This window comes from Mytilus trossulus, chromosome 4, assembly GCF_036588685.1.
Source record: "Mytilus trossulus isolate FHL-02 chromosome 4, PNRI_Mtr1.1.1.hap1, whole genome shotgun sequence".
Lineage (NCBI taxonomy): Eukaryota > Metazoa > Mollusca > Bivalvia > Mytilida > Mytilidae > Mytilus > Mytilus trossulus.
This window is the reverse complement of record NC_086376.1, coordinates 25,345,194-25,370,708: the sequence shown is the minus strand read 5'-3', so window position 1 is coordinate 25,370,708 and position 25,515 is coordinate 25,345,194. Positions and strand designations below refer to the sequence as shown.

Sequence of the window (25,515 nt, the reverse complement as noted above, 5' to 3'; positions counted from 1 at the left end):
TAAATATTTGAAGATACATCAATGACAATTTAACTTCAATATAGAAAACTTAATATCTGATTGGTTACCGTACATTTTGTTTGAATGTGACCAAATAATATACAAAAGAACCCTAAAAATATATTTTTGTATTGAATATAAAAATGATGTTATTGCCTAGATAGAAAATATGCAAATTTCAAGTTCTAAAAAAGTGATAATTTGATAATATTTTATAGACAAAAAGGTTTATTGGTCATAAAAATATCTTTGATGTTTTTATATCTTCCAATTGAATGCAAGCACTTAATAACTTTGTAGGGATGTTTTAATCCGTGTATTGAAAATGCAGATGCTATTCTGTTGAACGACAATAAAATAAAAGTAAAAATCCTAGATACAATTACGGACCAAGTGATCTATTTATAAAATTGATTTCCCTATGGGAAGCTAATGGGTGTGCAATAATTATGGATATTTATCATATAAAAAGGATATTGATCAGTATTGTACGGAGAAAAATTCATGAGAACAATATAAAAGTACCCTGGTGACTAGAGTGTTAATGATTTCATATACAGATAACATTTATAACTAATGACCTCTTTATTCCATTTACTTATTTAACTTAATTAATAGAAAAAAAAAAATTTAATATTTAAGTTACTTTTAAGTTTTTTGTAACTATCAAAGGAATTCTGGTGTTTCATTGAAATACAGCATTAAAAAAGAAAAACAAATGTTGTTAATAAAAAAAGACATGTAGAAAAAAGTTAATAAAATATCTTGTGGTTTTGATCTTCTTATGTTTGAAATCATGGATATCCCCTCTCTTTATGTCAATATTATCTGGCCCAAGGATGACCGTAATATACAAGTCTGTAATTTCATTTCATTGTTAACAAGGCTGAAATAGCTGTCATCATGGCAACATCAGATTCATCCAAAAAAAAAACAAGTTTTATTTTATGAAAGAAGATCACTTGGTGTCTCAGAACTTCACTTAGATGTAAAACTTAATCTGTCTTACAGAAGTATGTAGGTGAGAAGAACCTAGTTTTGATGGGAATTTGTTATACTCTTCTTTGTACACCCTAACAATTAGTTATAATAGTAGCAATTTAATTTGTATCTAAGAACTGAACTTTGCTGATGAACTTAATGGTTAATTGGTCATAAAACTTAATTAGATTTACTGAAGTAAAAACTATAGGTCAGAGTTAATAACAAACATGATGTTGAAATATAGGTCAGAGCTATAACAAACGTGATGGTGAAATATAGGTCATATGACCTTCATCTTACATCCCATGATCAGTCTATGTTAGATACACCTTGTCTGTGTTGTTTCATGAGGACAATTTCTTGTTCATTACCAAACCATGTAGAAATCTTTTGGCCATGGCAAAACCTTTCAGTTAAACTTCAGATCTTCAATCTTGTCCCAAAAGGTACATTTGTTTATCTTTGTAAACCTTTCAAAATCCTTCATATTCCTACACCTAAAACACCACTTCGAAACACTAAAATTGAGTTTTCCTGAAAAAAAAATAAAACTTTATGCCCAAAGATTAGCAATTACTAATGCCAGTTAAAAAAGTGTTTCTGTTATATATAGATGTTTAACATGGAAGTTAGTTGATCTAGTTTTTTTCTGTCTAGATCTTGATAAACACAAGCTTCTTAGATGTTCAATGATTTTTGATAGAATCTTTCTTAGTAATAAGTGGTATTAGATTGTAAATAGCCTACAATCTGGTAAATCTGGTTTGAAAATGTAATGAATTCTATTGAAATGTCAGTCCCTATGGTTTCTTGTCATGATTATATTACAGACCTATTGATATATTACTGGTCAGAGTTTGTCATTGAAGGGCTGATATTGATTGATTATCACCCTATTATAAAACCAATTATACCATAGACTGGTACCTAACTGGTACCAAAGTGGTCATCAAACATTGACTGGACCATTATTTGTTCTTTCTCCCTCGTTGTTTTTCTTGTCGACTAAATTAGATTTCTTCTATACTTTGGTATGTTATTGATGTTTTATTTGAAAAACAATATCTCAAAGAACATTATAGGTATAATTTACATGTAGATTAGGTCTACAATTGGTACAAAGCAGAAATGTATATATCTTATTGTGAGAACTAATCAATAAATAAGAACAATATTTACATACAATACTATACAATAATTATTCGTCTAAGTGCTTTGTACTTTTGTTAAATTGATGATGACTTGAGCTGTATCTGACAATCTACACTAACACAACAGTCTAACAGAATACTAATATTTCATGAAAACAGTTAATAAGATGAAGGTCTGGTACAGATATTTTTCAGTTCACTTTCTGGTCATTTTCAAATGTGACATGTTCAATTACAAGATATGGATGGTAAATGTTGGATTTTCATTGGATTCATCATGTCTGACTATGTTGTTTTCATGAGTGTTAGCAGCATCATATATAGGAATCAAGAACTTCCATACATTACATATAAATTCTCGTCAATCTGGTTTGCTGAACAGGAGTAGTTAACCTGTTAGTATCAAAACACTTAGCTGAACAATGGTACCTGAGTGCAGCTCTTCATCTTGAATGTCTTCTATTTTAAGATTAATCAGTTCTTCAAATAGTTTGTTTAGGGTGGTACCTAACACTACAGGGAGATAACGCTGTAAAATCAGCTAAACGTTTTAATTACTTTGTAGTTATTGGAATATTAAGCTTCTATATGATTAAAATATTTTGAATTTTTTACATTTTTGACAAACGGTCAAAGTAAATACTTTGTCAAAATTTTATGAAAATTAAACGAGCCAAATTAATTTTAGTGAAGGTGTTGGGTACAACCTTAACTTTCTGAGTAAATATTAGCCACAGACACCAGACTTCTTTCTGTCATGTTTAATATACTGCTACTTGTACTTGTAATCACGAGCATTGAAATTTTATTTGGTTAGTTTATATCATTTATAATAGTACTTGTATATAATACCATGATGCTTGTAATTCTTTTTTTATACGGACTTTTTTTGGGATGGTATAATGGTTTGAGGTCATGTTCAGGGTAGTTGTTTGTAGACACATTTGGTTTCCAGACAATATCTTTAGTTTAAGTCAATGAATCTCTATGAAATTTAATAAAAAGGTACAATACCACAAAATCAAGGTTGGGATTGATTTTGGGGATGATGCTCCCAACCGTTTAGGAATAAGGGGCTCAAAACAGGCATTTCTATTCTTTCTGGATAATAACTTGTGTATAAGTTTTTCAATTGCTCTGATATTGTACCATAATGTTTAATAACACAAGTAGAAGGTTTGGATTCATTAAAGGTGCCAACAGTTTAGGAAAAAAGGGGCCAAAAACAAGCTTTTTTTGTAGTTTCTGGACAATAACTTGTGTGTAAGATGGTAAGTGTATGGATCTCTCTGACATTGTACCACAAGGTTTCATATCACAAAAGGAAGGCTGACAATGAGTTTGGGGGTAATTTTCCCATTCATGCAAAAATAACTTGTGTTTAAGTGTATTGATTTGAAATTGTGCTACAAGGTACTACAATTTTTTAAGGGCTTCAAATCTTTAATTGCACAGTATTGTGCAATGGATTTGTAAGAACTGGACATTTGTTTTGTTTCAGAAATCTAGACTATGTCAAAAATTTGATCACAATCCAAATTCAGACAGTATCAAGCTTGAATATTGTGTTCAAATTTGTCCCAACTGTTCAGGGTTCAACCTGGGCTCGTATCAGGCTGCGCTATTAATGTTTTGTTTGTTAATCACTATTGTTCATTATCTGTCTACTTATAATAAGAGGATAGGAAGGGCAGGTATCATGATTTTCCACAAAAATGAATACTGTATCCCAAATTCCTGATAAAACCACCAGTGAATCTTAAATTCTCAAAAATTAAATCACCTATTCCCCAGTCCTGATAAGTGTGAAACTGATTTCCTCCTTTATCTAAAAGTTCTGAATGTCTTACCACTTTCTATACAGAAAGAAAAAGGAAATATGTGTGTCATTGAAACAATGATATAAAGTTTTAATTCAATTTGAGAGTAAATGCTACCAAACTTGATTTTGTTTTGAAAAAAGGCTTAAAAGAAAATATTCATTCTTGAAGTCTAGGATTTCTGTGAAAGTCTGCTAATTTAAATGTTACAAGTCTGTGACAGTCTCAACACAGACATTAATATCCCATTAAACCTTCATTATAACATTGTCTCCTCATCCTGAAAGCTTTAATTCAATGAATGATTTGTGCATATGTATTTAAACATGAAACCTTTCTAAATCTGTAAAAGCAGCTTGCATGATTGGACAGATTATCTGCTAAATTTGATATACAACTTGTCAAGTTCGTTGGACTCACAAACTCAACTTTAACAGTCACAATTCTAACAGAACATTTACTTTAACAGTGCTTATTTGTTTTCAAAAGGGGTTTCTACCGACACCCCCCCCCCCCTGACTACGTGTATGACCATTGTAGTGTTAAATATTTTTGGCAGTCTATTAAGACCTCATATGCTGCATAATTCTGAAATTAATAACTTGTGGATAAATTGATTAGAATGAAATTAATTTTTGTGTTGATGTTAATAGAACTGTAGTAGTGAAGGATTGTTGTTTATGATATCAACTGACAGTTTTACAGTTGGAATTTCTGTAGATAACCAAGAAACAAGAATAAATATTATCTTTTATTGATTAACCCTGTAAAAATATTCAGATAAGTTGTAACAGTACAAAGGGTAGTAATCCATGTAAAAATAAACATGAATAAGAAATAGGGGGTACCCATTTATAAAGTTGACTAAACATGTACTGTCTTTTTAAACTGGTGTTTTACACTTAAAAAAACTCATGAAAAAAGTGAACTGTTTTATTTGGAAAGAATTTGCTTTATGATTTCATTTTCAATATAATTGGTTCTGAATCAGAGATGTATTAGATGGGATATATCTGACTAACTGGCACAACTTTCATTCTTATTTTTAAATTGGAAAAGTTTTAAAATGATATTTCACAGTCTTAACAAATTTCTCTCCTTAAATTACATAAATCTAATATGAAACATTCTGTTAGAAAGCAAGAGGTCAACAAACTTACCAATGGAAATGGACTTAATAACAGGGCTTCTTTTTCAGACCCTATATGATTAGCTATTTCATTTATATATGAAAATAATAAATTTGCATGCATTATTCAAATGTCATCTTTTTCTTCCTAGGTAACTACTGACTTGAGAAAGACTTGCACAGAAACTCACACAGGAACATCAGCAAGTGCCCCATTAGCTGCTGGACTGGTAGCTCTTGCCTTAGAAGCCAAGTAAGTAATTATAATAGAATGTGGGATGATGGTTGTTTCATCCACAAATGAAAATTAAATTGTTAAAATTCAGCATGGAAAACAAGGAACTGGTACATGTACCAACTTTCTGCATAATCAACAAGTTCTTAAATTTTTAACCCAGAGCATTTATTTAACTTCCTGGTAATTGCAAATGTGTACATCATTTAACATCTCATAAACATTGGAAGAACTTTCACAGATTTTACAGATTCAGAGTTCATTTAATGGGAAATTTCTCCTTGTGATGAGGAAAACCATTGTGTTGTTAATTTGTAAAAATAATTAGATATAAAATTGAGAAAGGAAATGGGGAATGTGTCAAAGCGACAAAACCCGACCATAGAGCAGGCAACAGCCGAAGGCCACCAATTGGTCTTCAAAATGTGGCAAGAAACTCCCTCACCCGGAATCCTCCTTCAGCTGGCCCCTTAAAAAATATGTATTTATATATATTTTCATGCATTTTACATGTTTTCAAAATTAGCCTTGATAAGCACTGTATGAACGTTAACACTTTACAACAGATTCTCCCTGTGGCATAGTTTGTACTAGAGTCTAATATTTACTGGTATTATGAATTACAAACAAGTATAAAATCAACCTAGCAGTTTGCATCTTTTATCCATTTTTTTCAGTCCTGGTCTTACATGGAGAGATATGCAACATATTGTGGTACACACTGCCAAAAAAGCCAACTTAAAAGCTGATGATTGGATTGTTAACGGAGTTAACAGAAGTGGTATGTATATTAGACAAATTAAAACTAATTGAAAAATAACACAAAATTATTAAGTTGAAGTTTATCTTGTATTACGTTTACATTAGATATTCATTCACATTAGAATACAACATATTTTGGAATTATTTCTCTTTAGATGCCATTTGGGAAATGAGTCTGTTAAATAACATTTTATCTCTTGTAATGCAGTTTTCACACTGCTACTCATTAAGTTAATTATATTTCATCTCTAAACAATCTTATGAAGATGAATTTGTAATAAATAGTATTCTTAATGATATTGATAGAACTATTATTGTTACATAATGTGAATTGTTTATTTCAGTAAGTCATTCCTTTGGTTATGGCCTAATGGATGCAGGTGCTATGGTCAGACTAGCCAGAAACTGGACAAAGGTGCCTCCACAGCATATTTGTGAAATAAGATCAAGAGATGTCGACAAGTAATTATATTTTTACAGTGATTCTTCAAAATATCTGTTAAAGATTTTAAGACTTTAAATTATCATTTTCTTTCACACTGGTATTTACCATTATTGAATCAAGCCAAAAATTACCATGGTTTTCTAGGAAGCAAAATAATTAAAAAAAAAGAATACACTGAGAAATGGAAATCAACATCAAAGAGCAAATATACTACCTTTACTCCTGAAATAATTAGAGCCATATGATTGGAAAACATGGTGACCTATAGTTAATTTCTGTGTCATTTTCGTCTCTTGTGGACAGTTGTCTCATTGGCAATCATACCACATCTTCTTTTTTATATGGACATGATGAACTTTTATATTCAACAGTACAATAGAAAGAACATATGAAGTACAAGTATACTTTTTAGCTATAAAACAGATAAGAAGCATTTGTTGTACACTGATAACATTTATCTTCTCATTCCTGAAAGGATTTACAAGCAATACAAATATAAGTACCCCTACTTTCTGTAATTATATGAAAAATGCTTTTTATTTTTAGACCTATTCCAATGAATGGTAAAATAACAGTATATTTAGACACAGATGGTTGTGAAGGAGTGTTGGACCATGTGAAATATTTAGAGCATGTCCAGGCTAGGATCACACTGACGGCCTCACGGAGAGGAGAAATACAGATCTTCCTGATCTCTCCAATGGGAACTAGATCTACCCTGTTGGCCAGACGTGCTCATGATAACTCCAGAGAAGGCTTTAACAATTGGGCTTTCATGACTACACATAGCTGGGGAGAAACTGCTAAGGGAACATGGATCCTGGAGATAGAAAATGGAGCTAGTTCTTGTAAGTATTTTGAATCTTATCATCATTTTGTTTTTTATTAGATAGTAGAATCACTATACACGCTTATGGTTAAGATTAAAGAAGATTTTTTTTAAAAGAGTTTTTATTAATCTTATGATGAATAAATTCCAGTGTTATAGGGTTTAAATCCTGGAAATAAGATTTGCATGCACAGAGTTTTCTGTATTTTTATGTTTTTTGCTCTAATTGACATCCTCTATTTTGCAATATTTTATTTTGACACAATAATTGTTCCTTTTATGGTGATACTACACCACTTTACATATTTTGTGGGTCAATGTTTTATGTATGGTTCACAGAAGATAGATATTTGGAAGCTTAGTGTATGCAGGTGTAGAGTTTTTAAAGCATGGCCATGTATATTTTTTGTAAGAAAAGCATTGATTTTTCTGCGATTTGAAGGCTAATCATACTTATGACATTGTTTACATACCATTTTATCAAGCAAAAGATATTTCTAATTTATCAATACATTTTGTAACTGATACTTATAACAATGTTCATATATCATTTTTATTCTACAAGAGGAATGTCTAATTTATATACAATCATGTTTATTTTCTAATTTTAATTTTTTAGACAAAGAGTTAGATTTTTCTGTAAAGTAAAGTATTGTATAACCGTCTTGAAAAAAACTATTGGTTTTAAAATAAAGTAATGTCAAAGGGAGATAATTTTTCAGTTTCTAGTTTGATACCTTTTAAGCCAATTGTCAATTATGTTTATTTAAGCTTTGATTTTTTAGCTGGCCATATTTGCAATTGCATGGGAAGCTTAAGTTGAGTTTTGGCTGTTAGAATTGATTTTTTTTTTTATGTTCACCCACATTTAAAAAGCTACTACAGACTTTAAAAAAATGCTGCGCTAGTGCTTTTTAGTAAACATATAATTTCTTTTGTTGTTTAGATTTTTTTTTTATTATCTTCATTAATAAATCATTTGTATCAGAATTTATGTGGAGGAATTCTCAAATCAATTAAGGCCAACCAAGAAATTTGATGATACTTGTTTAATACATTTATTATTTAAATCTTGTTGTTACTAGAGGCATGTTACTTGTGGGCCTGCATTGTAAACCAAAAATTGTAATATTTATTCCCTATTATGTGTGTGTTTGATTCAATGCCACTAATGTTGTTTTGTGCGTCTTTTTTGTTTACAGTCCGGGGAGCTAAGTTAAAGGATTGGGTGCTTGTCTTGTATGGAACGAAGCAACATCCACAGGAGCCAACCAAATCACGAACTAAAAAAAACGATGACTACAACCCCTATACTCAGAATTACTATGATAACCCTGTTTATCCCAAATCTGATTCTCAAGTAAATAAGCAACCTTATAATTACAATCCAGAAAGAAACTATGATCCTCATAGGAATCGTTACCAGCATAACTATCCTAATTACAATGATCCATATGATCAGCGATTCTATCAGCGAAAACCTACAACTACATCGTCGACAACTTCTACCACGACAACCACCACCACCACTACTACTGAAGCTCCATTTCTGGCCAAGTCCAGCAATATAAATAGACATGTTTATCCAAACTCGCACTACAATGATCCTTTCTTTCAAAATCATAATTTCCCAAGCAAGGACCACATGTGCATTTTTGAAACATTGGCCAAAAAGAAAAACATGTCTGCTCAACAATACATGAGGATGGTACGAGAAAACATGACTCCAGGCAAGAAATATCTTCATATTGGCATGAAGTTGTTGTTTGTTACTCCTTAGTTGTTTGTTGTAAAGGGACATAACATAACTCTTTTGACTGAGAGTTATCTTCCATGACGTATTGGTTTTATTCATTGTTCATTGTTGTTGAATGATATTTTATGGAGTACTATTTGGTTAGCATGTACTGAATGTATTTTGTTCTGTTAGAATCGTAGTAGTATGTCGTTTGATATATTTTATTTTTTGTATATTTTTAGATCTTCGTAATGTATTGTTGCTATAACAATGCAATATTTTCTGTGAACCAATAACTCAAGTTACCGTTTTTCCTGTCAGTAATATTACAACTTTTTTTTTATTGGATTTGTTTTTTGTTTTTTTTTGGAAAACAGCTTTTATATTTTGCAGAGAAGTTTATTTTAATGTTTGTTTGTTTTGCTTTATTTAGTATTATTTCTTTTCTATTATTTTCCTTGCAGATGATTCTTGTAGATAATCACTGTTGTGTGTTTATGTGTGTGTGTGCATACTTCCACTTTAACTAATTTACACATTTTTACTTCTAGCCTTCACCACGTACAATATTTCCATAGTATTTTAGGAATCACAACTGAGTAGAAATATTAAACACAGAATTAGCAGGAGTAGATACATAAAAATGTCATGACGTCTTATCAGTCAGCAAATTAGTTTTATATATTACTTCAAAGATCAAGAGCTGTGTAAACAGTAAATGAGATGTGTATCCACCAGAGACCAAATGATGTAGGAGGTTTTCAACTATAGCACTCCATACAGCCTTTTACAATGAGTGAAACCCATACCACATATCAAGCAATGAAAGGCCAACAACATGAAAAATGAAAAACAATCTAAAAGAGATTAATGTAAAAATCTTTATACATGAAAAACAATTATGATATATATATATATGTAGCAAAAAATGACAAATAGTCCTCCACAATCGTGACTTTTTGATGAACCTATATCTTATACAATATATTTAACTGCAGATGATATACAAAACTAGTAGCAGTATTGATTGTATTATGGCTTCCTTTTCAAGTTGTAATTTGTATATTCAAATTTTTCTATAAGATAAAGTTTTTATAGTACATTTCTACATGATAGTGTGAAGTAAAGAGATTGTGACTTGTACACATTTCACATGAGACCATTTTTGTCCCACCCATTAACATTTATGAATACACAGTATGCTTGCTCTAAGTGAGTTATATCTGTGACCTATAGTTGTTGATCCTTTGATCCCTGGTAGATCTCACTGGCAATCATGCTACATATCCATATTTTCGTAGTTATCAAATGATTGTAGATGATGTTTCGTTTGTTTTCCTTACTGTTTAGTACAAAGTAAAAAAGTTCAGCCACCTTAATAAATGATAATGGGAAGCTAATATTTTCAGTTTGGTACATTATAATATCCAGACATCAATAAAAGAGCAAAAGATAAACTTACTCAATTGATATACTAGGGTAACATTAATGGTTATTTCTAAGAAAAATTATTAGTCAAATAGCAGTTATTTTGCATCTTTGTAGGATTTATTCTACAATGCTAGTATCTTCTTTAAAGTCAAATACTTAAGTTACTTAATTTAATTTTTATTTGAAAGTGAATATATAATGACCTTTCTTTATTTTTATGATTGCAGCTCAGTTAAAACAGTGGAGTTTGGTGATGAGGGGAACTCTAACACATCCTCAGAAAAAGAATGATTCCACTCCATCTTATATGCCCATTCAACAGCCTTTTAAATGTGCTGGCATCACAAATAATGGAGTGTGTATAGGTATGTATTGTATAATGCTTGTATAACAACGTTAGGTACTTTTGGGTTGCTCTCTCATTTACAGTATTCTACAAACCAACTTATTTCCACAAGCATAAAAATAATTGGAATATAAATTATAGTGAACATTTAAAATTTGGGCTTTCTTTGTCTAATTACCTTAAGATCATGCAAAATAGCGAAATTGAATTGCTGGGAATTGCGCTAGAAAGGGCTAAATGCAAAATAAAGTACCCAACCTCTATACATTAGACATAGAACAACAAAATGGAATTTAATGCTGCAAGTTGTACACTATACACTAGTATTTCAAAGAACTAAGAGTACCCAGCACTTAAAAGAAACACAAAAAAAAAAATTGAAACTTTTATATCTGCAAACCAAGTGTATATAAGAAACAGACAACAAAATGACATGATGTAAGTATAACATATGAATTATAAACAATTACTGTTTGTTACCTGCAATCATCTCTTAAAAGCCTCTTGTTATTTTATGTACAATTAATTAGATTTTTTGCCCTTACAATTTGAAATGACCTTGTACGTAGATGAGATAATCATACTAATATATAACAAGAATTAATAAACTAGGGAAAATTCAGTAACAGTGTAAAAAGTTGATTAAATTAGGTATGTGTTTATGATAACAGGTGTTTTATTTAATACCATATGTCCGTGATACAATTGCATACTGTAGAAACATTAATTTTCATGGTGTTAAAATTTCGTGGTTTTGTCTCTTTTTAAAAATTGATGGGGATTTAATTTCATGGTTTCTATTAATTGGAGTTGATATTACATGAAAGTTAAATTTTTGTGGGAGTATTAAATGTGGATATACTCTTTCCACTAAATAAAAGAAATTATATCCTCCACAAAATTTCTTCTTTTACAGTTTATAACACATCTTTGTGTTCTAAAAGCAAGTGTAGAGTTGTAAAGTATCAATTATGAATAATAACATTTCCTCAGTTTAAGTTTAGACCTTATATAAATGACAATAGATTTTAATATATGAAGTGTTTTCTTCTTTCAGAGTGTAAGCCAGGATTTTATAGATATGGTGAGGGATGTGTACCCAATTGTCCTGACCATTATTATGGAGAAATGGAAACAGTTTTAGTAGGAAATGGTGGAAATACTTCTTCCAGGTCCTCCTCGTCATCCTATAACAGACATGGAGTCTGTAAAAAATGTAACGCTGCCTGTAAGACATGTAAGGGGCCTTATGTGACTGACTGCTACCAGTGCAGTAATGGGTACGAAGTGAGGGACGGTCAGTGTCACAAAAAACCTTTGATGAACTTCCTTGATCCAGATATGCTGAGTTTCTTTGTCTGGGTTATAATACTATGCACCTCGTTAATATTACTGTTTGGTGTTGTATTTATAGTGCTACAGGCACGGGACCATAGAATTCTTTGTTGGAAAGAAAAAAGACATTATGACGATTCTAAGGGAAAATATAACGGTATAACCGTAAATCTGTCGGCAGGACAGGAGAGTAGTGATACAGAACATATAGAACATGTTTTACAAAACAGACATACAACTAATTTAAATACGTGTAATATATATCATAATAATTATACACACCAACATGCATAGCGCATGTTCAGTGATGATGATTGTCTGTGTGCGTCTGTATGTGTCAGCTCAAAAGTTGTATTATAATTATGTCAATTTAATTCATGTTGCCAGTTGTCAAAATTTGTTTATTCAATTTTGTATTTTGATTTTTGTTTATGAATGTTTACTATATATGGATATGAGATCCTAGCTAGTTAGATGATGTATAAGATATAATGTAGATTGAATGTTGGTAAAAGTTGAATTTAATATTATATATAATTTGCAATTGTTCTTTAAGGAGTTGTACAAAAAAAGTGTTATTAACTGTCTCATTCATTTAAATGGCATTATTAATTGAGTCTTATATTTCATTTTCAGTTCTTTTGATTTTTCCTATAATATAGCTTATCAAGATAAAACATAAAATGCCTGAATTCAGATTGATACTTTTCCAGTTAAAAAATGATACGAAAGCCATGCCTCTGATATTTACATGCGGTCACTTAAATAGAGGAGGGAATACATTTTGTGTATCAAATGATGACAGTTTTGGGTCTTATATTTAATCCAAAATGCCAGTAACTTTAAATAAATCTTGGTAAAAAAAATCCTTAATTAATCATTTGCAATGAATATTGTCATAATTATATTTCGGGATATCATGATATAATCTTAAAACTATAAGTCATGTAATCATGTGATAAAAAATAGAGCAATCCCCCAACTGGTGTCAATGACTAGAATTGCACAACAACATTTCTAACAAAGGGCTAAAAATACCCAGTTATTTTATGTACACATCTTGTGTATGAATAGATAAAACAAAACAATACAGAAAAAACATTTCTTAGGATCTTCATGGTAAGAATTATTTTCATTAAAATTAATCACTTTTATTCGGTCATACTTGGTATTTAAAGTGTACGATATTGCTTTATGAGAGTAGGTTGTACATTTCATTAGGTTGATTGTAATTAAAGCTCAATAAGATGTATTATATTTGTGACTTGGGAACAAATCATTTTGTAAATATTTTTGTGATGTTTTATTGCAGACAGGGATCACTTAATTCTTTATTTTGTTTCGTATTAAAACACAATTGTTATTTACGTATTATTGATATTAATGTTTCTGCTGTTTTGCTATGAAGAAATAATCTTGTTGTGTTTTAGTCATTTACTGTTAAAAGAAGCCAGGTGTATTTGTTCTATTTTAGGAGAAAATTAGGAAAAAATATCGTATGATCTTGAAAATAAAAAATTTGAAAGAATAATTTCAATGTTGATTTGAAAACTTTGGCATGTAATTTTTTTTAGCCACAAATCATGTTCCTTTCAAGCACTTTAAATTGTATGTACCTATAAACAGTGTCCCTATTATATTTGGTTGTGACAGAGAATCTGCTTGCTGCTGGTAGACTTGATATTTATTATAAAGCCTTGGCAGTACTTAACAGGAGATTAATAATAACATGATAAAGTACTGATGTAGAACATAATCATGTAATACTTATTTTGTCAGAACTGTGACTAATTGACTGTTTTATTCTTCTTGCTTAAGTATTTGTATTAATGTTAAGAATTCTCACTCATCTAAGTATCAGTACCGTTAGTTTTAGAACGCAACAGCAAAGTCTACTTACAGTTTTCTTTATTATGATTTGTTAAAACTTAGTTTTGGACTTTCTTTAGCCACCCTTATTGTTAAACAGAACTAAACACATACTAGGAGCATTTTCTAGGTTTTTCAGCTTTTGCAGTTCTGAATCACAAATTTGTGAATGAATTTTAGTAAAGTTATTATCAGATAATGTAAGTAGAAAATTTTAGCAGATGTCATTATGCCTCAAAGCTACCTCAGTTTAAATCATACTCGTATTTAGAATGCTATCATTAAATTGATATTACTATTTCCCTCTGTCAGGAGTTTAAAACCTCCATAAAAGTTGTAGCTAATATTCTGTATGGATATAAACTAGAAAATGTTGGTTAAGGAAAATAAAATATTTATAATTTAAGGTTACTAACTTAAGAAAAATTGTTAATGTATTGCTGTGCTTGGTTTATTAAGGCTATGCTAAAACAAAAATGTTGGGTACATGAAGCCAATTATAAAGCTTTGAATAGCTTCAAATCATGTATTTATACTTTGTCAAACCCTTACAATGAAATTAAATGACCACAAGTGTTCACTTGTTCAAGATGACAAGCCAAAGAAAGGAGTTACATATTTTTTCTGTATATTTATTATGTTGCTATGGTAATGTGATAATGTAAATACTTATTGCTTGCCTTGTAAATGCTGACCTTCAGAATACTAACCATTAGATACATCAGAAACATGTTTTTGTCTACTTATGATTATGTAACGTACTTAGGCCTAACTGATGACACTTTATAGTTGATTTTTGTTCAACATTATTATGTATTTTTTTTGGTGTAGAATTATTATTCATTGCTATGAAAAATATCAGGGAAACATTTTACCTTTCTCATAACATAAGAAGTAATTGAACTTATTATAAATTTTAAGAGCTGTGGATAATTTCATTGTTTATATACTATAAACTACTGTTACCCCATTGGTTGGTTCTCTACTGAAATTACTGTTCACAAATCACCTTGTTTTGATATACACTTATGATAGTTATAGGTTTTCTAATTTATACTGAATTATAGCGAATCAAATGAAAGTTTTCCACAGAGTCGTCTGCTCTTTACCAAGGTATTTAAACTTTTGCAAGTTTACCTGTCCCATTGAATCAATACAATAGCTATTGTTCTCTGTGTAGTTTATTCACTTGGACATTTAAATTTCTTCTAGGAGAAATCTATCATTCATTGACTAATTTGCCTGACCAAAAAAATATCTTCTTTGTTGATTGAAATACATGTATAAACTCACATAAACTGCATGTTATACAGTATTTATTCAATATCAATAATATATATATTCAATCTGTTCAATATAAGCACTGATTTAATTATAAAAACTTTATTTCTGATTTTTTTTTAAGTACTGCAAGCATTTATATTTCAAAGAATCTGCATGATTTTCATGCTTCTTCAGTTATAAAGAATACATTTATTAAGACCTTTATTTAAACATTATCATTTTAAGTTATTATTTGTGAACAGACTAAAAAATAGCAAATTTCAATAGGTAAAATGTTGAAATTTGATCAGAAATCAACTTTTAATTTTTAAATCAGTGTTTATATCAAACAAATTGAAAATTTGTTATTGATTGAATAAATACAACATCACATGCAGTTTTATAATTACTTATTTGTACATGTATTTCCATCATTGACAGTTCAATTTTTTGTTCAGGTAAATTAATCAATGAGTGATAGATTTCTCCTAGAAGAAATTTAAAGGTCCCAGTGAATAAACTATACAGAGAACAATACCTGTTGTATTTGTTTAATGGGACAATAGAACTTACAAAAGTTTAAATCGACAGGTAACTTGCAGGTGAATCTGTGGAAAACTATGATAGGCTTCGCAATAATAGTTCAATGAATAAAAACTGAAATGTATGTACTGTATAAAGAACATAAACAAACTTACGCCACAATTCTCCAGTTTTGATTTAAAGTAAAAATAGATGTGTTTATTGATGATAAAATCCTGACATCTGAGGAAGGTAGAATGTACCATTGTTTATGCACAGTTCAATATAGTTATCTCAGGGTTTCCATGGTAACCTGGGCACATTTTGTTTTGTTTTTTCGCATCTAGTCATTTTCTTTACTACTTGCATACAATTCATGGGGGTCTTCAATGGACTTTAAGTGTACAAATAATAAATACCAGAAAGTTAACAAATACGTAATATAGTTCTGATTTGAGCACTATGGTTTACCCTAAGCTCTGTTTAAAGATATTGCATATCATTTTTCAATTTTCTTTTTAGTAACATTATTTTTGCAGATCTTCTATGAAAAATAATCAATGAAAATTAACAGAAATCTAATATGATTACAAATATATGTGGAATCATGATAAAATTTGATTAACAGGAGTTTACTGGATCCCCATGTTTTGCTGACTTAGACAATCATTATATATATATATATTGTACCACCAGAACCAACCAAGCAATATTTATACACTTATGTTATGATGCATGGTGATTTTTCAATAAGTTATAATTGTATGATGAGAATAAATGATACAAATAAAACCATTTACCACCGTTGTCTAGTGTCTTAAACCATTTACCACCGTTGTCTAGTGTCTTAAACCATTTACCACGATTGTCTAGTGTCTTAAACCATTTACCACGATTGTCTAGTGTCTTAAACCATTTACCACCGTTGTCTCGTGTTTTAAACCATTTACCACTGTTGTCTAGTGTCTTAAACCATTATCACCGTTGTTTAGTGTCTTAAACCATTTACCACCGTTTTTTAGTGTCTTAAACCATTTACAACTGTTGTTTAGTGTCTTAAACCATTTACCACCGTTGTCTAGTGTCATAAACCATTTACCACAGTTGTCTAGTGTCTTAAACCATTTACCACTGTTGTCTGGTGTTTTAAACCATTTACCACTGTTGTCTGGTGTTTTAAACCATTTACCACTGTAGTCTAGTGTCTTAAACCATTACCACCGTTGTTTAGTGTCTTAAACCATTTACCACTGTTGTTTGGTGTCTTAAACCATTTACCACTGTTGTTTAGTGTCTTAAACCATTTACCACTGTTGTTTAGTGTCTTAAACCATTTACCACTGGTGTTTGCTGACTTAAACCATTTACCACCGTTGTTTAGTGTCTTAAACCAGTTACCACTGTTGTTTAGTGTCTTAAACCATTTACCACCGTTGTCTGGTGTATAAAAAACATTTACCGTCGTTGTCTGGTGTATAAAACCATTTACCACCGTTGTCTGGTGTATGATACCATTTACCACCGTTGTTTGGTGTCTTAAACCATTTTCCATCGTTGTTTAGTGTCTTAAACCATTTACCACTGTTGTTTAGTGTCTTAAACCATTTACTACCGTTGTCTGGTGTATAAAAAACATTTACCGTCGTTGTCTGGTGTATAAAACCATTTACCACCGTTGTCTGGTTTATGATACCATTTACCACCGTTGTTTGGTGTCTTAAACCATTTTCCATCGTTGTCTGGTGTTTTAAACCATTTACACCGTTGTCTGGTGTCTTAAACCATTTACCATCGTTGTTTGGTGTATAAAATCAGTAACCACTGTTGTTTTGTGTCTTAAACCATTTACCACTGTTGTTTGGTGTATAAATCAGTTACCACACTTGTTTGGTGTATAAAATCAGTTACCACCGTTGTCTAGTATTTTAAACCATTTACCACCGTTGTCTGGTGTAGGAAATAGGAAACCATTTACAACAGTTGTTTGGTGTATGAAACCAGTTCCTTCTTTTGTCTGGTGTATGAAACCATTTACCACCGTTGCCTGGTGTATTAAACCGTTTATAACAGTTGTTTGGTGTATGAAACCATTTACCACTGTTGTTAGCTCACCTGGCCCAAAGGGCCAAGTGAGCTTTTCTCATCACTTGGCGTCCGGCGTCCGGCGTCGTCCGTCGTCGTCCTGCGTCCGGCGTTAACTTTTACAAAAATCTTCTCCTCTGAAACTACTAGGCCAAATTTAACCAAACTTGGCCACAATCATCTTTGGGGTATCTAGTTTAAAAATTGTGTCCGGTGACCCCGCCAACTAACCAAGATGGCCGCCATGGCTATAAATAGAACATAGGGGTAAAATGCAGTTTTTGGCATATAACTCAAAAACCAAAGCATTTAGGGCAAATCTGACATGGGGTAATATTGTTAATCAGGTTAAGATCTATCTGCCCTGAAATTTTCAGATGAATCGGTAACCCGTTGTTAGGTTGCTGCCCCTGAATTGGTAATTTTAAGGAAATTTTGTTGTTTTTGGTTATTATCTTGAATATTATTTCAGATAGAGATAAACTGTAAAATGCAATAATGTTCAGCAAAGTAAGATCTACAAATAAGTCAACATGACCAAAATGATCAGTTGACCACTTTAGGAGTTATTGCCCTTTATAGTCAATTTTTAACCATTTTTCGTAAATCTTAGTAATCTTTTAGAAAAATCTTCTCCTCTGAAACTGCTGGGCCAAATTATTTGAAACTTGGCCACAATCATCATTGGGGTATCTAGTTTAAAAATTGTGTCCGGTGACCCCGCCAACTAACCAAGATGACCACCATGGCTATAAATAGAACATAGGTGTAAAATGCAGTTTTTGGCTTATAACTCAAAAACCAAAGCATTTAGAGCAAATCTGACATAGGTAAAATTGTTAATCAGGTGAAGATCTATCTGCCCTGAAATTTTCAGATGAATTGGACAACCTGTTTTTGGGTTGTGGCCCCTGAATTGGTAATTTTAAGGAAATTTGGCTGTTTTTGGTTATTATATTGAATATTATTATAGATATAGGTAAACTGTAAACAGCAATAATGTTCAGCAAGGTCAGATTTACAAATAAGTCAACATGACCAAAATGGTCAGTTGACCTCTTTAGGAGTTATTGCCCTTTAAAGTCAATTTTTAACCATTTTTCGTAAATTTTATATATCTTTTACTAAAATCTTCTTCTCTGAAACTGCTGTGCCAAATTGATCCAAACTTGGCCACAATCATCTTTGGGGTTTCTTGTTTTAAAAATGTGTCCGGTGACCTGGCCATCAAACCAAGATGGCCGCCACAGCTAAAAATAGAACATAGGGGTAAAATGCAGTTTTTGGCTTATAACTCAAAAACCAAATAATTTAGAGAAAATCTGACATGAAGTAAAATTGTTAATCAGGTCAAGATCTATCTGCCCTGAAATTTTCAGATGAATTGGACAACCTGTTTTTGGGTTGCGGCCCCTGAATTGGTAATTTTAAGGAAATTTTGCTGTTTTTGGTTATTATATTGAATATTATTATAGATATAGGTAAACTGTAAACAGCAATAATGTTCAGCAAAGTAAGATCTACAAATAAGTCAACATGAACGAAATGGTCAATTGACCCCTGTAGGAGTTATTGACCTTTGTAGTCAATTTTCAATCTGCTTCCTTTGTTTAATATTCACATAGACCAAGGTGAGCGACACAGGCTCTTTAGAGCCTCTAGTTTGGTGTATGAAACCATTTACCACTTGTCTGGTGTATAAAACCATTTACCACTGTTGCCTGGTGTATTAAACCATTTAAAACTGATGTATGGTGCATAAAACCATTTACCACCGTTGCCTGGTGTATAAAACCATTGATAACAGTTGTCTGGTGTATAAAACCATTTACCACTGTTGTCTGGTTTATAAAACCAATTTACCACTGTTGGCTGGTGCTTTAACCATTTACCACTGTTGTCTAGTGTCTTAAACCATTTATAACAGTTGTTTGGTGTATGAAACCATTTACCACTGGTGTCTGGTTTATAAAACCATTTACCACTGTTGTTTGGTGTATGAAACCATTTACCACCGTTGTCTAGTGTCTTAAACCATTTATAACAGTTGTTTGGTGTATGAAACCATTTACCACCGTTGTCTGGTGTATAAAACCATTTACCACCATTGTTTGGTGTATGAAACCATTTACCACCGTTGTCTAGTGTCTTAAACCATTTATAACAGTTGTTTGGTGTATCAAACCATTTACCACTGGTGTCTGGTGTATAAACCATTTATAACAGTTGTTTGGTGTATGAAACCATTTACCACTGGTGTATGAAACCATTAACCACTGTTTTCTAGTTTATAAAACCATTTACCACCGTTGTCTAGTGTCTTAATCCATTTATAACAGTTGTTTGGTGTATGAAACCATTTACCACTGTTACCTGGTGTATGAAACCATTTACTATTTTTGTTTGGTTAATGAAACCATTTACCACAGTTGTAAGGTGTAGAAATGATTTACCAGCATACAGAATTGTGATATCATTTGCACAACTGTAAACCAGACCCCAGAGTTAAACAAGTATTTGTTACCATATATATGGCCTTCAACAATAAGCAAAACGGACTATTTATGCTAAGCTTTAAAGGCTTGCCAAATTTTGTACAATTCATTTCAAAAGTGAAATCAAATGGCCTGATATATGCTTAGAAAAATCGAGGAACAAAAGACAAATATGTCAGACAGCGAAAACAATGACAAATACTAAATAACAGGTTCATGACTATATATCATTTCTTATTAAAAGTAACCTGGTTCTTTGGGTCAAGTGTGCCATTGCCGTCACATGGTGTTTGTTTTCATTAATTTTTTCAAAATTCTTCTCTGAAACCATTAGACCAATCTCAACCTACCTTGAACTGATTGATCATAAGGGTATCTATAGACTTGCTTCAATTCCCTTTCTATTATTTTTCTCTCACTAATTTATATGTTTACTGATAAGTGCTAGCCTACTGATTGCCCTTCCTCCTGCAGATGTCAGTATAATTGTAATCTCCTAGTTATAGCAGTAAAACTGTTAAAGAGGCAAAATTGAAAAAAAGAAATAAAAACATAATTAGGAAGGGACATGTAGCAAGTCTAGGGTATCTAGTATAAGACTACTTATTGAGTTCAGGAGCCTCTGTTAGTCTTGTATGATTTTTGTAGACCAGAAAGATTGATATAGGGATAGTGACCCAGCTGTCCATATCTCAGATACTTTAAGAAATAGGTCTAGTAAATTAGGTGTATGGAAGGACTGTAAGGTGTCCAACTGGCAGGTGTCATCTGACCTTGACCTCATTTCATGATTCAGTAGTTATAGCTGATTTTTGGGTGTTTTGGTCTTTTTTTCTTATACTGTATGCAATAGGTCTACTATATTTGGTGTATGGAATGATTGTAATTTGTAAATACTAGCTGGCAGGTATCATCTGACCTTGACCTCATTTTCATGGTTCAGTGGTCAAAGTTTTTTAGTTTTGGTCTTTTTTTTTTCTAATACTATATGCAATAAGTCATTTATATTTGGTGTATGGAAATATTTTTGATGAACTTGTCAGTCTCACAGGTTTTATTTGACCTTGACCTCTCATTTTCACAGTTCATTGATTAGTGTTAAATATTTGTGTTTTGGTCTTGTTTTCTTAAACTATAAGCAATAGGTCAACTATGTGTGTTGTATGGAAGGATTGTAAGCTGAACATGTCTGGCTGGCATGGTTCCTAATTTTCATAGTTCATTGCTCAATTTTAGTTTTCTTGGTTAATTCTGTTTCTTATAAACTATAAGCAACAGGTCAACTAAGTTTAGTGTATTGAATGATTATAAGGTGAACATGTATTTTTTGTTGGGTTTATATGACCTTGACCTCATTTTTTTTGGATCATGTTTGGTTTATTTGATTGTTATTTTAAAGCTTGATATTTAGGACTATCAATGATTTGTAAAGAAGGCAAAACATTTCAGCATGTACACACTTGTTAATTGTAGTTTGGAGTTTAGCGTGACGACCATTTTCACTGAACTAGTACAATTTTTTGTTCAGGGGCAGATGCAGAATTTTCCAGCTGTGTTGACTCATTGGTGGGCTGTGTCTGTTTTCTACTCTTTGGTCGGGTTGTTGTCCCTTTCACATACTTTTCATTTTCATTTTTTGTGTTATTTTGTTTCTGCCTGTCAAACAACATTGGTGCCATGACTAAGAAAAAAACAAATGACAAATGCAATGGCTGTATGACTTTGGAGATTCACTTGTTGTCGAGTATCGAGTTGCGAGTTAAGAAAATCGAGTTGCAAGTTAAGAAAGTCGAGTTGCGAGTTACGAAAGTCGAGTTGCGAGTTAAAAAAGTCGAGTTGCGAGTTACGAAAGTCGAGTTGCGAGTTACAAAAGTCCAGTTGCGAGTTAGGAAAGTCGAGTTGCGAGTAACAAAAGTCGAGTTGCGAGTTAAGAAAGTCGAGTTGCGAGTTACGAAAGTCGAGTTGCGAGTTACAAAAGTGGAGTTGCGAGTTACAAAAGTGGAGTTGCGAGTTAAGAAAGTCGAGTTGCGAGTTACAAAAGTGGAGTTGCGAGTTAAGAAAGTCGAGTTGCGAGTTACAAAAGTCGAGTTGCGAGTTAAGAAAGTCGAGTTGCGAGTTACAAAAGTCGAGTTGCGAGTTAAGAAAGTCGAGTTGCAAGTTACAAAAGTCGAATTGCGTAAAAATGTGGAAACTAAAATATTTTAATATTTTGGTGTAACTGTATAACATTTTGGAATGATGATTGCTTATAGAATTGTACATAGTGTTGTTGATTATTTTTGTGGTTTGGACTTTATCTGAGTCTCTTTTAAATATAAAATGGACTAGATAATATCTACGTATAGTAATGATTTTCTGAAGAAGCAGATAGCCTTTTGAAATACAGCAGATGGCTTGCAGTTTAATTATTTTTAAATTTCATACAAAGCACCGTCGTATTAAACGTAAAGGGAGATAGCAACTAACTATAGTACATTATATGTAAAACATCCCTTATGCAGATTTTGTTTAAAGTGGGCTTGTTTGGGGCAGCTGCAGAACCGGGCAATATTCGTTAAGGACCGCAAAATATATTGTTTGTCAGTGACACTTAAAATTGAGGATGTTAAAATTATATATATTTATACATTGGCTAGGTAGAGATAAAGGGGATATGATGGGAGTGAATAAAACCAGTTTAAACCTGCCACATTTTTGTGTCTGACCTATGTTACTCGGAACCTTTAGCCTTTGTTGCTCTTGTATATGTTTTAATTTTGGTTCATCTTTATATTTAGCAGCATATAATGGCGTCTTTATTGTTGATCTATCTAATATTGTGTTTTGGGGCCTGCTCAGGGCTCCCTCTAGGTGTGTGATTTTTCGCTGTGTTGTAGACCCAATAACCTTTGGTTGAATTGTATATTTTGATTTGGTTGCTGTCTCTTTGACCCGTTTTTATTCTTTATTTTATAAATGTAGCTGTCAAAGATACTATTGTAATAACTACATTTGCACCATTTAAAGGTAAGATTTAATTGGAAAGTATAAAATGATTATTGCTACATCGTGATTTTATAAGTCTTTTTTTATTAAAGGATTGGGTAACTTATTAAACTGAGTCACTTAGGTTGAAACTTGAGTTATATAGTGTTCACATGTTTGATATTGTCAATTATAAGTTATTTTTAACTTAATAATTAAAACCGGCAAAATAACAAAACTCTTTATAAGTCGCTTTTCTGCTGGAGCTGGTAAAATAGCCCCGAAGCGGGGAGTCGACAAAACAGCCACTGCCATATTTTATACGTTGAAACGAAATATTATTCTAAATAAGTCACATACATTCAATTCAAGACAGGACCTGAACTATAAAATCATTACAATTATCATTGTTAAGTAACATAATTTTTTATATTCATTTACATTTCGTTTAACATCTAGACTTGTAATAATATACAAATGTACATGTAGTTCCCTAAATATTTATGTACAGACACATTCTAAAATATACATAACAAAACAAATTTTGTCTCATTTGAGAGATATGAAAAATTAGCAAAAATACTGAAAATATCTCCTTGAAAAACATCTCCCAACAGATCATCTTTGTACATGCTAGACAACTTGTAATGAAATGTTGTTCATCTTCAACTACATTTCTTACAAATCTTTTAAAATGGTCTCTTGCTATATACAAAGTTTTATATCTTGTCTCTTTCTATTTTGAGATCGTGGGCACTGATTCTGATTTTACATATGACGACACTTCATTAATTTTTTTTTTAAAGATTCATGTAGATTCATTTCTTTAGAAAAACAAGTTTTTAATTTGAAATAAAAATCTAATTTATTACTCTTTAAATCTATTCTTTTTGTGTTCCAAAATTTTACCAAACTATAAGGAATCTGATGTACAGTGGTTGTCGCTTGTTTATGTAATATATACGTGTTTCTCGTTTCTCGTTTTGTTTATATAGATGAGACCGTTGGTTTTCCCGTTTGAATGGTTCTACACTAGTAATTTTGGGGCCCTTTATAGCTTGTTGTTCGGTGTGAGCCAAGGCTCCGTGTTGAAGGCCGTACTTTAACCTATAATGGTTAACTTTTTAAATTGTTATTTGGATGGAGAGTTGTCTCATTGGCACTCACACCACATCTTCCTATATCTATATAGCAAAGTTTTTGCTTAACTGACTTGATAACAAAAGTCAAACTTTAAAAGCAAAATCTTCCAAATTATGAATATTTCAGCTTTTTGAAAAAAATAATGTATGTGTATGGATGAATTAAAGCATTCAATATTATCATTATGCGGTCATTAATATCAACAGCATCTGGGGTTTCATTAAATGCATCCGGTAAAATTCATTTATAAAAGTCTTGAAAAGGTTGGGATTCAAAATATCCCCTTAGTTAACTCCAATTTGGGAATAAAAATTAGAAGTAAGCAAATTGTCTATTTTAGCACATAATTCACTTTTATTGTACATATCTCTCACGATTGCATGGGAATTACTACCTATGTTTGGCGGCAAAAACACACGTTTTTCAAAACGATGGATGGAATAATGAAAACGGAAAAGATCGATCTTCAATCGGTCTTAAAAAGTCTACTTCCAGATATCGATGTAGTTTTAAAAAGATCAATCTTATTTGACAAATGTAAATGCTTAGATCGATCGCCTTTTTTTTCAGGTGAATATTATATTCAGATATGAAAATATATCTGCGCATGTTTGGCGTGTTTAAAAATGATAAATGGAATACTCAAAGTAAACATATATTCGGCTATTTTTTATTATCTTCTAAATCAATAAGTTCTATTTGTTTGCTGCAAATCCTCATCTTCAACTGCATTGGCCGTTCGTTATTTAGCGATAGTCTACCCACATATCTTTGTTAAATGACTTGTGATGTATGATCCAAAATAATGATTAATAAGTCCATACGAAATTCAATGAGCAGACTATTTTCTCAATGATTTTGCAATGTGTTATAGTTCGCGCGATTTGCAGAACTTTCTTTACTATTTTTAAGATTGTTTGTTTACGAAAGGTAATTTGTGGTCAGATCGGTTCTTTTTATGTTGTAGTGTAA

General features: G+C 31.5%; 1 protein-coding gene across 2 annotated transcripts in view; it reads left to right on the top strand.

The window, feature by feature from the left end:
• LOC134714942 (furin-1-like) overlaps nt 1–16,666 on the top strand; it is a 64,244-nt gene extending 47,578 nt beyond the window's left edge. The window contains exons 9-15 of one of the 2 annotated variants that reach the window (XM_063576666.1): nt 5,237–5,337; nt 5,997–6,100; nt 6,426–6,543; nt 7,073–7,374; nt 8,558–9,085; nt 10,752–10,889; nt 11,928–16,666. In XM_063576666.1, coding sequence (XP_063432736.1) covers nt 5,237–5,337; nt 5,997–6,100; nt 6,426–6,543; nt 7,073–7,374; nt 8,558–9,085; nt 10,752–10,889; nt 11,928–12,499 — 1,863 coding nt within the window. In that variant the 3' untranslated portion in view covers nt 12,500–16,666. The remainder of the gene's footprint in view (nt 1–5,236; nt 5,338–5,996; nt 6,101–6,425; nt 6,544–7,072; nt 7,375–8,557; nt 9,086–10,751; nt 10,890–11,927) is intronic. The other variant, XM_063576667.1, reaches the window with a different exon arrangement.
• Nucleotides 16,667–25,515: the final 8,849 nt, after the last annotated feature.